The sequence below is a fragment of the Petaurus breviceps genome, unplaced genomic scaffold, assembly GCF_028583685.1.
Source record: "Petaurus breviceps papuanus isolate PSGF00001 unplaced genomic scaffold, PetGlider_PUasm1.0 118, whole genome shotgun sequence".
NCBI lineage: Eukaryota > Metazoa > Chordata > Mammalia > Diprotodontia > Petauridae > Petaurus > Petaurus breviceps.
The window spans coordinates 27,559,495-27,574,694 of NW_027185616.1; the positions used below are offsets into that span (position 1 = coordinate 27,559,495).

The window sequence follows — 15,200 nt, forward strand, 5'->3', positions numbered from 1 at the left end:
CAGAGAGATGTGAGATGGAGCCTAATATATGAGGAACAGTTAAGAAGGCCTGCATGGTTGGATCACAAAATGATTTGGGGGGTAGAGTAACCTGTAAGAACACTGGAAATATAGGAAAGGTCAAGCTGTGAAGAAATTTAAATACAAGCTAGAAGAGAGAAAATTTTGATTTGAGAATTAATAGGGAGCCACTGGAGTTTATTGAGCAGGGCAGTGATATGGTCATATCTATGCTTCATTTTTTTACATTCATTTATTTTATTTTTAATCTATGGGGAAAAACATAATTTCCATAACATAGTATAATGAAAAAAAGATGATTGCATATGAAACTGCAAATCTATCATGTACAACTTGCTATTTCTTTTAAATATATAAAAATTATAGTGTAAATTTATTTTATTTTATTTTTGTCTTCCCTCTCCCCTTTCCCACCCTAGAGATGGCCACCATTAGACACAATGGGTATATATCTAAAATCAGAAAACTATTAACATAATTGATTATATCAATAATAAACAGAATAAAATAATAATAGATAAATAGAATAAAAGTTCAAAAATCATATGATTATATCAATAGATGCAGAAAAAGCTTAACACTAATTTCTATCAAAAACACTTGAAAATATTGGTACAAATGGATTCTTCCTTATTAATAAAAACAATTATCAAAAACCACCAGCAAGCATTATTTGTAGTGGGGATAAGCTAGAAACCTTCCTAGTAAGACAGATGTGGAAGTCATCAATATTATTCAATATTGTATTGGAAATCCTAGCAATAGCAATAAGAGAAGAAAAAGAAATAAAAGGAATCAGAATAGGAAAAGAGGTAATAAAATTATCTCTTTTTGCAGATGATTTGATGATAAACTTGAAAAATCCCAAAGACTCAATTAAAAAGTTGGCTGAAACAATTAATAATTTTAGTAGAGATATGAAGCATAGATAAAGGATATACATATGTGTGTGTGTGTAAGGATATAGCAAGATATAAAATAAATTCACATAAATCATCAGCATTCCTATATATCACAAACAAAAATAGTAAAAGATAGCCCATTTAAAAGAACTTTAGACAGTATAAAATGACCGGGAATGCACCTGCCAAAACAAACCCAGGAATCTCATAAACAAATCGTTAAAAATATGCAAATAAAATCAGATTTAAATAGTTGGAGAAATATTACTTGTTCAGAGATAAGCAGGGCCAATATAATGAAAAAAAAACAATTTTACATAAACTAATTTGCATGTTCAATACCATCCCAATTAAATTACCAAAAATTATTTTACTGAATTAGAAAAAAAATAATAACAAAAGTCATTTGGAAGAACAAAAAGTTAAGAATATCAAAGAAACTAATAGAAAATGTAAAGAGAGAGGTTTGGCAGTACTATATCTTAAACTATATTGTAAGGCAGTAATTATCAGAACTATCTGGTACTGGCTAAGAAATAGAAACATAGATCAATAAAACAGAGTAGACATACAATTTATAGCAACAAAGAAATATAATAACTTTGTATTTGACAAGTGTAAAAACTTAAGATTTGGGGATAACAATTCATACCTATGCTTTAGGACAAATACTTTGGTAGCTATCTGGAGGATGTATTGGAAGGGAGAGTGACTTGAAGCAGGGACAACAATTTGAAAGTTATTGCAATATTCTAGACAAGGGGTGATAAGAACCTAAACTACGGTGGTGCTCTCTGAGTGGAGAGCAGAAAGAATGGGACATATTGCAGAGATATTGTGAAGAAAGATAGGAAAAGATTTAGTAAATTATTAGATATGTGAGGGAAGAGTTGAGAGTTTGAAGGTGACACTAAAGTTGTTGACCTGGGTAACTAGAAAGATGATTGCACCCTTGACAGGGATAGGGAAGTTCAGAAGGGGGGTATTTTTGGTAGTAAAGATGAGTTTTGTTTTGGACACATTGAGTTTGAGATACGTATGAGACAATCTCTTCAAAATGTTCACCAGGCAGCTGGTGATGTGAGTCCTTAGGAGAGATATTATGTCTGGATATATAAATCTGAGAATCATCTATATAAAGATGATAACAGAACCTTTATGAATTCACCAAGTGAAAAAAGATAAAAGTTTACATACACAGTTAGTAGAGTAACACAGATCCAGCAAAGGAGACTGACAGGTTGCAAGACTGTACCAGGAGAATCAAGAGAGTATTGTCAGAAAAACACAGAGGGGAGTGTATTCAGGAGAATCCAATGTCAAATGCAACAGAGAGATCAAGGAGGATGAAGAGTGAGAAGATGACATTAGATTTAGCAATGAAGGGATCATTGTTAATTTGGAGAGACAACAGACAGGATCTAGTGAGAAGTTTTGTTTGTTTTGTTTTGTTTTTGGGTGGGGGGAGATTTAGTCTGGTTTATAGGCAATAAGAAAGGAATCAAAAGAGACAGATTGAGGACGAGAGGCATAATGATAATGGATAACAATTATATAGTGCTTTGAAAAATTTATGAAGTGCTTTATATGGGGAATTGAGACTCTTGGGACACTGCATAAATAATTTCATTTGAACTTCATACTAACCCTATGAAATAAATCTTAAAGGTATTGTTAGCTTACTTTATTTTTGAGGAAACTGAGGCCCAGAAAGGTAAAAAGGCTATTATTATTAGCAGAATTAAATGCCAGTGTTCTCCTGATTCCTAGCCTAATACTTGATCCACCATACCACAGTGACTCTTATTTGCCTTCTCTCCATATAATATCAGTGCTTCCCTTGACCTTCCTAGACAAAACACAGTATGTATGGGCACTTCTCCTTCACACAGACCCAAAGGTAAACAGCTTCAGCCTCAGGGGATATTATTGAGTACAATAAAATTTCATTTTCTTTTCCACTAGGTAGGAAGGAGAGGAAATTCCCCCAACCCCTTCATCTATTCAATGCTCTTCTGATCTTTAACACTTTCCCTCTATTAAAATACAAAAGATTCTGATTCTTCATTTAAATTTGTTGAATGGTTATAATTAAGTGTTCATTAGTTTCAGTTCAAATGTTAGCCCAGCTTAAATAATTTGTTTCTTATGGAAGTCCATAGCCAAAGGCATTATCGAGCAGATGGAGAAATTATTTGATAGCAGAATAAAAAAAGCAGTGTAATACGGTAGAAAAAAGTGCTGAATTTGGACTCAGGGAAGCTGGATTTGAATGTAGATCTTATAACTTATTATCTATGTGTCATTAGACAAGTCACTTAGCTTGAGTTTCCTCATCTTTAAATATGGGGATTGGACTAAATGATCTCAAATGCCCTTAGAATTCTAAATCTATGACCCTTAAAGCCTTACGGTTCAGAGCTCATTGGTAAAGATGACTTTCCTTTTAGTGTGACTGAGGAGGAGAAAGGACAGAAGGAATGACCTAATTATTATGTAATAATTTACACTGCTACACCTATAGCCTTATAGTATTATTATTATTATTATTATTGGAGTATCTAATGATGACTGAAGAAATACTACATTTCTTATCATTAAAGGTACTATATGTTTATTATGTTCTATTTATGTAGGGACAAGACCATAGGGTATACCCAGATGAGGAAGTTCCCTCTACCAATGCAGGTCAGTGCCAATCAATCATATGCTCATAGAAAGTTGTCTCAGTACTGTTAAGTGAATTGCACAGGGTCACATAGCCAGTATGTGTCAAAAATTTGGACCCAGATCTTGACTTCAAGGCCAGATCCCTATCCACTAAGCCACACCAACTCTGCTTTTATTGGAAAATGGACAGAGTATTTTGGCAATCTTTTTTATAGCAAAGATTAATAAAAACAATTTATTGAGAAATATCTGGTTAATTAGAAAACTCAAATAATGCTTATTGATGATCATGGTGCCTGGTTTGTAGTAGGTGCTTAATAAGGTCATGCTGAATTATCAAATGAATAAATGAGGCATCTACCTATAGCTGGGGTTCTTAATCTTTTGTGTACATGCCTTAAACCATCCCTTTAGAAGTATTTAGAATAATATTTTAAAATGCACCAAATAAAATGCATAGGAAGGAGACAAATGTTTATTAAGCACCCACTATGTGTTAGTCACTGTGCTAAGTGATTTACAAATATTATCTCATTTGATCCTTATTACAAAATGTGAGGTAGATGTGATTATTGACATTGTACAGTTGAGGAAACTGAGGAAGACATAGGTTTGTTTAGGATCACACAGTTAATAAATGTCTATGAGGCCAAATATCTCCTCAGGTCTTTGTTTCTCTAGGCCCAGTTCTCTATCTACTGTGCCACCTAGCTACCTCTAATTAGGATTACAAAAGAAACCAAAGGGGAGTAAAAATAAAACTGTACTTTTTCCCCATCCAAATTTACAACCCCACCCCTGAAATCTCTTCATGGATTTCATGATTTCTAATTCTTTTTGCTCATTTTAGAACAAATAGTCTAAAAACCAAGTATCAAAGAAGAGTTACATGAAATATTATTCTTTATTTAATTGGATTCTATCCATTTTTACAAAATTTCACCTTACATGATGAAATATCAGAAGCAGATGGGATCTTGAAGCCATCTAGTAATAATCTTTCAATGTATATGTGTATGAGGAAACTCAAGTCCATCTGAGGTTATGTCACTTACAGAAGATCAATCATGTTAAATGGCAGAAATGGGACTCTAATCCAAGACAACCCAAAGAGCAAAGTGGGAATAAAATTAGTTGAGTCAACCTATAATTTTGATGGCTTTTATTTCATTTTGTGACAGCAATTGTCATGAGCATGTACTTCAATTGAACTTAAGGAAACAATGTAATTAATGTAATGTAAACAATGTACATTCATGGAAGATTCATTTTAAAGTACTATAAAGCAGTTTTCCATTAGAACAGAATTGTTAGATATCACTTTTCATATTTGTTCTAAAAATACATTTGAATTGCTACGTAATTAAAAATGAGTCTAATTTCACAACCATCTTTGATGGTTATTGCTAATCTAGACATTAACAAACTACCACACTTGTGGTAAAGACAGAGGGCCAAGATGACTTATTTCAGGGGAATGACATTTTTCTTTGTCATGTTTTCATATCTCAGGGCCCCATGGGTGTTTTCACTTTGTGATTTTATTATCTAGTCCCCTGTTCTCGTACCCTAACTCAGACCTACTCATCCCACGTCCAGCATTATTGACTTTCTCTTGCCTATCCTGCCTCCACTCAAAACAAACTTTGCCCCTGTAACTAATCTCAGCTATGTACTAGGAAAAAATCAATGTGATAATTCATGCTAAACTATTAGCAACTGATAAGCTCACCCTCCTAGGTACATATGCATTTTTAAAACTCCTAACAGTCTATTATTATGCGTTGTAGTGGACAGGAATTAGTACCCACTTCTGAAAATTGGATTATTGTGCTAATCAAATAGCTTTCCTCTATGCTAGAGCTCCTTAGTTCTACCCCATCATTTACAGATGAGGAAATTGAGATAATGTAGATATTGTCGTGTTTAAAGCATTATATAAATGTCATGTTATTGTTTGTATGATTAGGCTAAACACATTAGTTATTGGCAAAGGCAAAACTGAAACAAGGTAAGCTGTGGCTTTTAAAATTTGAGCCAGAGTCAGAATACCGAAACCTTGACTAATAACTTCATGAGGGTAAAAAAATGTACATTAATAACAGAATGTTAGATCTGGAAGGGACCTTAACATTCTCATTTTAAAGATGTGGGAACAAAACCTAAGAAGGGTGAAACAAGTTCACACAAGCAAGCAAATGACAAAGTAAATACTCCCATCCAAGCTTTGTGACTACATACTAAACTACCTCCCAAATATTTATTCTGAAAAGAAAATGCTAATTTAAATAGGTTTCTTAGACAAACTAAAAAGCAAAAAATAAAAAATAAATACACCTTGAAATACTCAGAATAAATACAGAGTATACTTTAATTGCATAAGATCTGTATTTGTTTTGTGTTTTTTTATGCATTCATAGTAAACACACTTTTGTAATACACTCAACAGAATGAAAAAAGATTATCAAGTAGGGGAAGTGACTGTTTTCTGAGTGACTCTGTTTCTTTAAAAAGCAGTGAAATGAAAAGTCTATTGAATAAGTGCTGAGTCAGATCATCAGGCAGCCAAAAAGAAACATAGGACAAGAAAATGGTGGCACTGAAAGGAGGCAAAATATAATCATATTTTTAGAACAAATCAGCCAAATGAGATGCTGTCACAGAACGATAAAGACTACAAATCACAAGAAATATTAGCTTTGTACTTTGGAAGGATCATGTGTTTTCATTCTTTTTCAAAACTATAAATTATTCTTTAGTTTATATTATATTAATTTGCTCTTTCTCTGTCAGTGTGTTGCATAGCAATGCACAAAACATTTGTTTTCTCTTAATACTGGATTCTACTGGGGTCTCATTTCTTTTAATCTTATAACATTTAGCAAACATGATTTTTGGCCTTTAAAAAAATTTATATCTCCTATGTAAGTTCATAATATACTTGATTGCATTTGAATACATAAAACAAATGAAAACATTCTCTCTTTCCCTCTCTCTCTCCTTCCCCCCCCTTGCTCTCTCCCCTTGATGTAACGTAGTATTATCTAATCAAAATGATAGATTCATACATGTCCTATTTGGAAATTCACTTATTCTGTAAAACAGAAAATGGGTAGTATACATATACCAGGCTTCAGCTTTTCTCTCCTTTTGTTTGTTAGTTTCGTGAAAGCTTTAGCAACTTCTTAAATTTTGAACACACAAATCTAGATTCTGACCTAGAATCCCATCTTCCCGATTGAAATGAATGAACACATAATTATAAAGGTTATCCTTTGGGGAAAAAAAGGTTTTCCCCACTATCACAGAGGCCTATATGTCCCTAATATTATTATTAATGTTTTACACTATAAACATGAGACACTTTGAAACAAAAAGGAAATAAAAACAAAATCACATAATCTCCAGTTTCTTTATTGTTCCTTTACATTCTCATAAGTAAAATTATAGCCAAGACAGAAGAAAGCCTACCTCCTTGAATAGACAGTGATGGTGAAGATAAGGAATTTTACTGAAACTACTTTTGCATTCATAAAGGAATGACTTAATTTATATTCCCCTACAGATCAGTAAATTATTTAGAAGAGGTTCTTTTCAGTCCTCTTCATGTATGGCTCAGTTCTGAACTTCTGCATTTAACTCTGTATTTCCAGAGCATTCAATTAAAACTTTTTCCCAGAGCTAAAAATAAAAAAAATGAGGTTAGGGGATGGGAGAGAAAATGGCAGGAGTGCAGGTGGGGGGAGGGGGCAGAGAAGACAAGAGAAGGACAGTGAAGAACAAATTATCCAAGTGTTCACAAAAATCAAAACCAAAAACAGAGGTCATTGTGATGAACATGAGCAAGAATCAAGTCATATTTTCAAACAAAAAATCAATTCATTATTTTGTACATAAATATAGAAAAAATATTTTAACATATTTTAACACAGCTCTGACAATATGATTTATTTTTACTGTAATTTGTAAGCCAGATCAACATCTAAAAAACTAATCAAAATAGATGTAACAATTTTCATGAAAGCTAAGAAGTTTATTATTAGTAAAAAGTATTTTTGTACTTTAGAACCCATATAGTGTTCTTAAAGTGTTACTATTTACATTCTTTTAAATAGTAACAGTAGTCTCAAACACAGGAAAGGACTTTGGGAATCATAACATCTAAATCTTTCATTTTATATATTTGGTTCTCTGAGGTTAAGCCACTGCCCTATGTAAAACAAATTTGCAAGATGTAGAAGCCAGACTTGAACCCAGATCTTCTGATTCCAACTCCAATGATCTTTCCACATTCTCATTAAAAATGTTTTTACTTTGGAGATTTTAATGCAAAGCTTAATGAAAATGACTGTATCATAGCTGAAGTTGTCATTTAAATGCAGATAAGATATAATCCAGAATTTTCTTTCTTAATAAAAATGTTGATTTTTTTGTCTTTTATATCATTGATTTTCAAATATCTCTCTCCACCTCCTCCCCAGAGAGCCAGCCACTTGCATCATATAATTTTTAAAGTGAAAAAGAAAAATTCAGCAAAATTAGTGAACATATTAAGCAGCTCTGACAACATATGTAAAATTCAACATTCATAGTTCCCCACCTCTAGCTATTTATTGGGAGCAAGACATTTAAGACTTTTCTTAAAGATATGTCTTTACCTTACAAGGTAGACAAGATAGTTGATATATGTTATTTCCACACTTTTATCTAGAGAAAACTCATTTTTAATATGGGGAAAGAGAATAATGTCTATATCATAAGAAACAAGCAATGGCTTGTTGTCTCCTTTTATTAGGGGATAAGCCCTTCTTCCATTTCCATCCCTCCTTTTTTTCTAAATCATAGAAGGGAATGGAAAAGCAGGAGACTGGTGGAAATGCACATGCAATTATTTCAGAGAACTTGCCGGACCTGAAGATAAAGAATGCCCCAAACAAGGTTCAGAGTCCATTAAGTCTTTTTTGCATCTTTTCCTGTACAGGTCATTAGAGACCTAAATGACTCAAAGATACAGTCCTACAAATATTTACATGTGTGTGGGTACACATACACATACTTTGAACACTCAAAACCAGAATGACTTAGTATGAAGTTAAGAGAATCAGACAACCACAGAAGTGAGGAGCAAATGTAAATGGGAGTTAAGAAGGTGTGTAAGTTGGAGAATGTGAGGAGAGTGAAGATGGAACCAAGGTTTGCAATCATAGTTAAAGTTTTCAGTTGACAGCTCTTGTCCCAGGGCTTAGAGCCTGGGGAAGACTGCAGGTGTGTGTCTGTATGTGTTAAGCAGCAGACGGTGGGGAGCAGAGAGACTGGTGGAAAGTCCGCCACTGCAGAACTGATCATGTCGCAAGAATGGAGCGGTGCAAAAAGGGGAATGAGAGAGGTAAAGGGTCTCTGGCATTTTTTTCCATGACGTACAGGTAGCTTTCCTAACTAGGAGCACACATCACCCAACGTTTTCCGAGTTCTTGGATCTGGGGGTAGATAAGGAATGATGTTCCAGGCCTGTAGTTTCAATCAGTTGCTAGGGATTTGGGTAGGAGAGAGAGTGAATTGAATAGATCCTTTAAAAAAAAAAGTGATGATTCACAGAGACTTGAAGAGGGAGTAAAACAATTGAAATTCTGGAAGATTTGCAGTCTTCCGAGGTCTCTGAGGATGAAGTTTAGACGTAATTACAAACAAAGAAACAAACAGCTTTACAATGACCTAATCTTTCACCAATGACTACGGAGTCTGGGGTCCCACCACCGGATTAAGAAGAAATCTGTGTCTAAATGTATCTATGTCAGGCTTCTATGATTTCCTGGGTATGGGAACTCCCTTTGGAGAGTTTGACTGTAAGGGTCAGAAATTAGATCTGAACCTGATTTCTTTACTTTAAATCCAGTATTCTATTGATTACACTATTATATTATATTATATTATATTATATTATATTATATTATATTATATTATATTATATTGTATTGTATTGTATTGTATTGTATTGTATTGTATTATATTATATTATATGGTGTTGTGTTATGTTATGTTGTATTATATTATATAGTGTTGTGTTATGTCATATTACTTTATTCTCTCAGCATTTTGAGTCTTTTCCTTTTCCTTTCTTCCTTACTCCTCCTAAGTAGATATGTAGGTCTATTTGTTACACAGATTAGTTATGTCAATTTAATTTTTTTAAGTGTAGTGCTCGGTCAACCTTGCACAATAGACTATAAAACATGCCATTAGAGATTTAATTGCTTCTTCTAAAAGATAATTGATTTAGAGTTAGAAGGAACTTTAAAGATCATCTAGTTCAACTCCCTTTAGGGAACTGAAGGCAGAGAGCGGTTAAGTAATTTGTTCAAAGTCACACGAGCAAAGCTCTGATTTGAACCAAAGTCCACAAACTCTGTTTGGGTATTTTTGCCAAGGTATCACAATGCTCCAGGGACTGAACCTAGAGGCAAGTGATTTCCTCTTGGTCAATAGAACATATTTAAAATCTTATGGGGGGTGGGAGTGGGGTGGGGATGGATTTTTTTTACTGAGTGCCAGGAACTGAGCAAACTGCAGTAAATAGAGAGGCAATCAAAAGGAAAGACATTACTTGCCCTCAGGGAGCTTGTATTCTAACCGGGGAAGAATACATAAAAGAAGAAGAGTTAGTTACGTCTGAGCAAGCCTAATTTACTAACTAAGCAGTGATTTAAGCACTTCGTCCAAAGACTCTTGTTTATACTTGGTGGTCATAGTGTAGTTGCACAATTATCAGTCACCATGAGGTATTTCACAGTGATATATTACCAATCCATAAAAATATATGTTATATTTATAATACTAGATCCTGTCATGTTCAACCTGAGACATATTATGTAAAAAACTGTCTCCAAAATGGCTTGAATTTATATATTTATAAATACTGAGCCTCATATTGCATAATGAGTGTATTGTGTACATTTCACATAAAATGCAACAAGTACTAATTGTGTTTTTGTTATAAGGAAAATAATATGCACTTATAAAAGCTACTATATAATATCTGTATGTATCTCTCCAATTATATAACACTTAAAACTTATCCATGCAAAAAGTCCCCAACACCTCAGAATCATAATTATTTGACTTTTAAAATGTATGTGGTGTTCATAACAGCACTTTCATGAATATATTTACATGTGCATGCTTAAGATATAAGCATACCTAAACTAGTGTTTTATGTGAAATATACATTTGTATGACATAAATAAATGATGTTCATTAGTATTTATACCTATGTAATTTAATTGTAGAGTTAAAAATTAATACTGTTTTAGCACTGTATTTTTTGTTGTTCCTGCAAAAATACCTTTTACAAATCTACTCAAGATGTCTCAGGGGAAATGGGGTCTTTAATATAGACATTAAAGTATGTATATCTATTTACATCTTCTTATATACAACTTCACTAAAGTTCCACTATAATGCTTTATGTCTGCTGTGGAAAAACATTAGTTGACTAAGACCTTATCCTACAAACAGTTTTGGTAAGTGGTCAGTCCTAGCATGCCAGAAATGCTTTTAGCATAGCCTTGACAATAAGCTGTCAACAGTTCTAGCTAAATGCAATAAACTTATTATCAGGTTTTCGGCAAGGTGATGAATTTTTTTTTTTCAGTCAAAGGATCTCATGAAAACTAAATGGCAGAAAGGTTATATTCATCAAAGTACTTACACCTAGAGAAATGCAGATCCTTAAGTTACAGAAGTGCCTATCTCTCTGTGTATGTATACATGTGTGAATTTTCCATATACAAATCCCTCCCTACAAGCAATAAAACATAGTTCATAATTTATATATTTGCTGAAAGTCCAAAAAATACCCCCTAAAATCTTATGCATCTTTTAAATAAAGACATGCTGTCTTAAAAACAAATTTTAAACACAAATACTTCACCAAGAGAATTCATACACATATTTTAACTATCTAAAATACTTGTGTTGTAATACATCGGTGAATACTAACATGGTCTGTTTGTATACATATAATATTACCAAAAGCAACATGGTGTGGCGGATAGAGAGCTGGCTTTGGAGAATGAAAGATTTGAATTTGACACATGTAGGCTGTATAACTCTGGATAAGTCACTTAATAAACTCCCAGTGCTCCAGAAAACTCTCTAAGACCAATAAATAGCAGAGAAGATTCTAACATACAAGGGCAGAGAGACTTGCCTTACCAGGACCTCCCAACCAGGATGAAATCACAGGTCCAGTTCTTACTGTACATCATATTATTACCATAATGCCACATAACATTATGTGGAATTATTTGAACATCAATAGGTTATAATTGGCTTAATTTAAAATTATGAATAAATAAAATAACATATGTATAATCTACATATGCAGAAATACAATCAGTGAATAGTGATTAGCGAATAGTGAATAGAGCACCAGACCTGGAGTCAGGAGGACCTGAGTTCAAATCTGGTATATAATTGTATGCTAATAGTTGTGAGGATCTCTCATTTTTTTGCTTGATTGAAAACTGTAATGCTTGTATATCAAGAATCTCAATTTTATTTTCCACAAGAAAAAAGGTCACGATAAATAAAATTCATTTTTCACATGAAATAATCCCCCAATTCGACTATGCCTCTTGCTTTTACATAGGTATTTTTTTAAGTGGGTAAAGATGGGCACAACATGGAAAGTCACTCTAATAATAGGCCTCATTACTGGGTTGACTAAATTGTTTTCAGGTTTACAATCAAAGACAAATTAAGTAGCTTTGCTATCCTGACCCTAAAATTTCCTTTCTAAATGAATTCCTAAATGAGCTGAATTACCCTCGATAGTGAGCATGTTGCCTTCAACATGTGGACCAAATGGGCCTAGTACATACTGCTTTCTTACTCAGTAGTGTTGTAATCTGACTGGTTAAGGGAGATCGTCAAATTAAGATGGCCAATTGCCCTTCCTTATTTATAACGTAGGGACAGGCACAAAACATGACATCTCAATAAAACATAATAAAAACACTGATCAAAACACAATCATTCCTGAGAGCAAGTTGGCTCTTGCTGGTTGACAACTGGTGTGTACAGTTTCGGGGAGGGGGGGGGGGTTCTTCGAGGTTTGTCTTACTTGGGCAGTAGGAGTTAAGGGGAAGTTAAATCTTTTGGGTGCCCTCGCCCCCATTTCCCTCCAAAACTTCTAGAAAAGGGGAGGGAAAAATGCTAGTAAAAGGCGCCACCTCGAAGGAATGAAGAAGTTGGGACTGTTGACAAATTTTCATAGCTAACAACAATAAACTCGGAAAACCAAGAAAGGACTAAATACACCGTCACTAAATGGGGTCAGACTCTTACTCATTCTTGGGCATTCGGAAGTCCCCAGATCACTAAGATAGCACCAGAATTCCCTAATGAGGAGTTATGAGATAATTCCCGTTGGAATTACATATGGTTATACCTGCGCAGGGCAGAACAGGGCTATAATCCTGAGCAAAAGACACTCCAAAAGAGTTTAAAAAAAATTCAGGATATAAAAGGGCTGCCAGGGGGTGAAAGTGGGACTTCTTTTTTCTCTGTAGCTGTCCAGCCTCTGTTAAATCACTTACTAAGGCTGAGGCTAGTTATCCTGTTAATCGGACGCACCCCCAAACGCCTCTTTTCTTTTTCACGGCTCCTTTCCACTGCTTTTGCGTACCTGGTCTTGCACGATCACGTTTCCTCCTCACTATCAGCAACACTTGGAAGGGTATCGCTTGATTGCTGCTGGCTGATGCTCGGCACAGCGCCTGCACTATCTTTGCCACGAAAGTCCTGATGCGGCGGGGTCGGCAAGCTCTGCCCACGCGGATGGTCACTCTAACCCTGCGGGTCATTCTGGGGCCCGGGTTTCCAGGCCCAGCACCTCTGCTCCGCTGCGCTAACCCTGCGACGCTACAGACTCCATGCACACACACAGACACACGCGCGCACGCACACAGGAGCGCGGCTGAGGAGAGGGGCGGGGAACCTCCAGATCAGTCCCGTTGCTCAAGATCCGCTTTGCTTGCTCGGGTAATTTGGTCAGTAGGCAAGATAAAGTTAAGGGCACGGGTGGGTGGGGACGAGAGTTGAGCGATGGGGGTGGGGAAAAGATTTAGGGGCTGCTTCATCCCCCACCAGCTCTTTAGCTTCCTTTCCCTCCCCTTTCTCCCTTCCCCCTCCACCTTCCTCATCTCCTTCTCACACCTCCCATTCCCCCCCTTCCCCGCTTCTATCCTTCCCCCTCCCTCTCCCCGTTTTAGTTCCGCCAGTCACAGCTAACCCCCCTCCCGCCCCTTCCTGCTGTTTTCTCCGCCCATCTCACTTCGTACCCCATCTATCTTGCCCACCCTGCCCCCCGTCTCTTCTTCCTTTCACCCCTCCTGGAGGGTCGCTAATTTCTCATTCTTGCTTACAATTAAAAAAAAAAAAGCTTCTCCTAGATTGTATTCATCGACCAATCAGGAGCTAGAGGTCAAGTTTGAAATAAACGGCTGCACAAACACTGACATTTCTTAGGCGCGGAGTGGGGCTGTGGGGGGGGAGTGAAACAAATAAATAAAAGGCTCATTTCACCTGGGGCGGCGGCACCAACATCTGGGCGCGGTAAATCGACGTTTGTGCGCTGGCTCCGGAGGGCACAATGAGAAAGCGTCAGCAGCAGCCGAGAAGCCGAATCTAAAGACTGAGGAGGACAAACACTAGGTAGGCAAAGTGGAAACCCAAGGCGTGTTTGCCTCTGCCTCCCCCCTCCCCCCCTCTCCCTTTCTCGCCTCCCCTCTCCATCACCCACGATTCTCTTCCCCAGTTCTCCTCATCCCCCCTCTGGACTCAGGTCCTACAAGCCTCTCTCGCCCCTAGATGGCCGGTGTCACTCTTTGTAGCGGCTTTGCTCCTTTAGCAGACACTGAAGGAGATGTCCCCAGGCCACTTTTTATTTTCGGTTTTAAACCTATAGATCCGCACGGAGAGGAGTATCGGGACCCCTCTGGCATCCCTTCCTCTGCTCTGCTTTCTAGGGTCCTTTTTCTCTACGTCTCCTAGTCTCTCCTTTCCCACAAGAATTGGAACCGGAAAAGCAGGGGTGGGGGTGGGGCTGGGGAAATCCACAGGGTGAGGTCGGGACACCAAGGCTCCCTTAACAGCTGGGTCTTGGGAGGCCGAACCACGGGGCTGTTGCTCGGACTAGAGCACTCGTAAGGAGATCACTTTCTGCGGGGTCCCAGTTCTAATTCAAATCCCGAGTGTCTGGCGGCCATGCCTAAGGGCAGGCATCGAGTCTCTCTGCCACCGTCCTACGTCCGGCCCCTGCAGGGATCCTCTGTAAAAGAGAATTGTAGACCCCATGCTGAATTCAGTTAGAGACGTAGCACTAGGAGTCGATCCCACATCTCCCAGCTAGCGCCAGCCACATTGCACATTGTCGAATTGGGACTTGGATCTGGGTTACGGTGTCAGACCACATCTCAGAAAATCTTCCTGGTGGTAAGAAAATACTCTATAGATATTTTGAAACAAGGCCAAGCACTCCGGAAAAAAAGGAGAGGGTTCTCTCTCTCTCTCTCTCTCTCTCTCTCTCTCTCTCTCTCTCTCTCTTTC

The 15,200-nt window shown here is 36.6% G+C and overlaps 1 protein-coding gene and 1 long non-coding RNA gene across 3 annotated transcripts in view; one reads left to right on the plus strand and one right to left on the minus strand.

Annotated features, from left to right (window-relative positions):
* Positions 1 to 14,303, minus strand: part of LOC138160786 (tumor suppressor ARF-like) — a 30,829-nt gene extending 16,526 nt beyond the window's left edge. Inside the window, exon 1 of one of the 2 annotated variants that reach the window (XM_069087537.1) lies at positions 14,178 to 14,303. In XM_069087537.1, coding sequence (XP_068943638.1) covers positions 14,178 to 14,198 — 21 coding nt within the window. In that variant the 5' untranslated portion in view covers positions 14,199 to 14,303. Of the gene's footprint in view, positions 1 to 13,278; positions 13,627 to 14,177 lie in introns of those variants that run through there. The other variant, XM_069087528.1, reaches the window with a different exon arrangement.
* The window catches only part of LOC138160797 (uncharacterized), a 122,968-nt gene continuing 121,939 nt past the window's right edge, over positions 14,172 to 15,200 (plus strand). Inside the window, exon 1 of the long non-coding RNA XR_011168212.1 lies at positions 14,172 to 14,306. This is a non-coding gene — a long non-coding RNA (uncharacterized lncRNA). The remainder of the gene's footprint in view (positions 14,307 to 15,200) is intronic.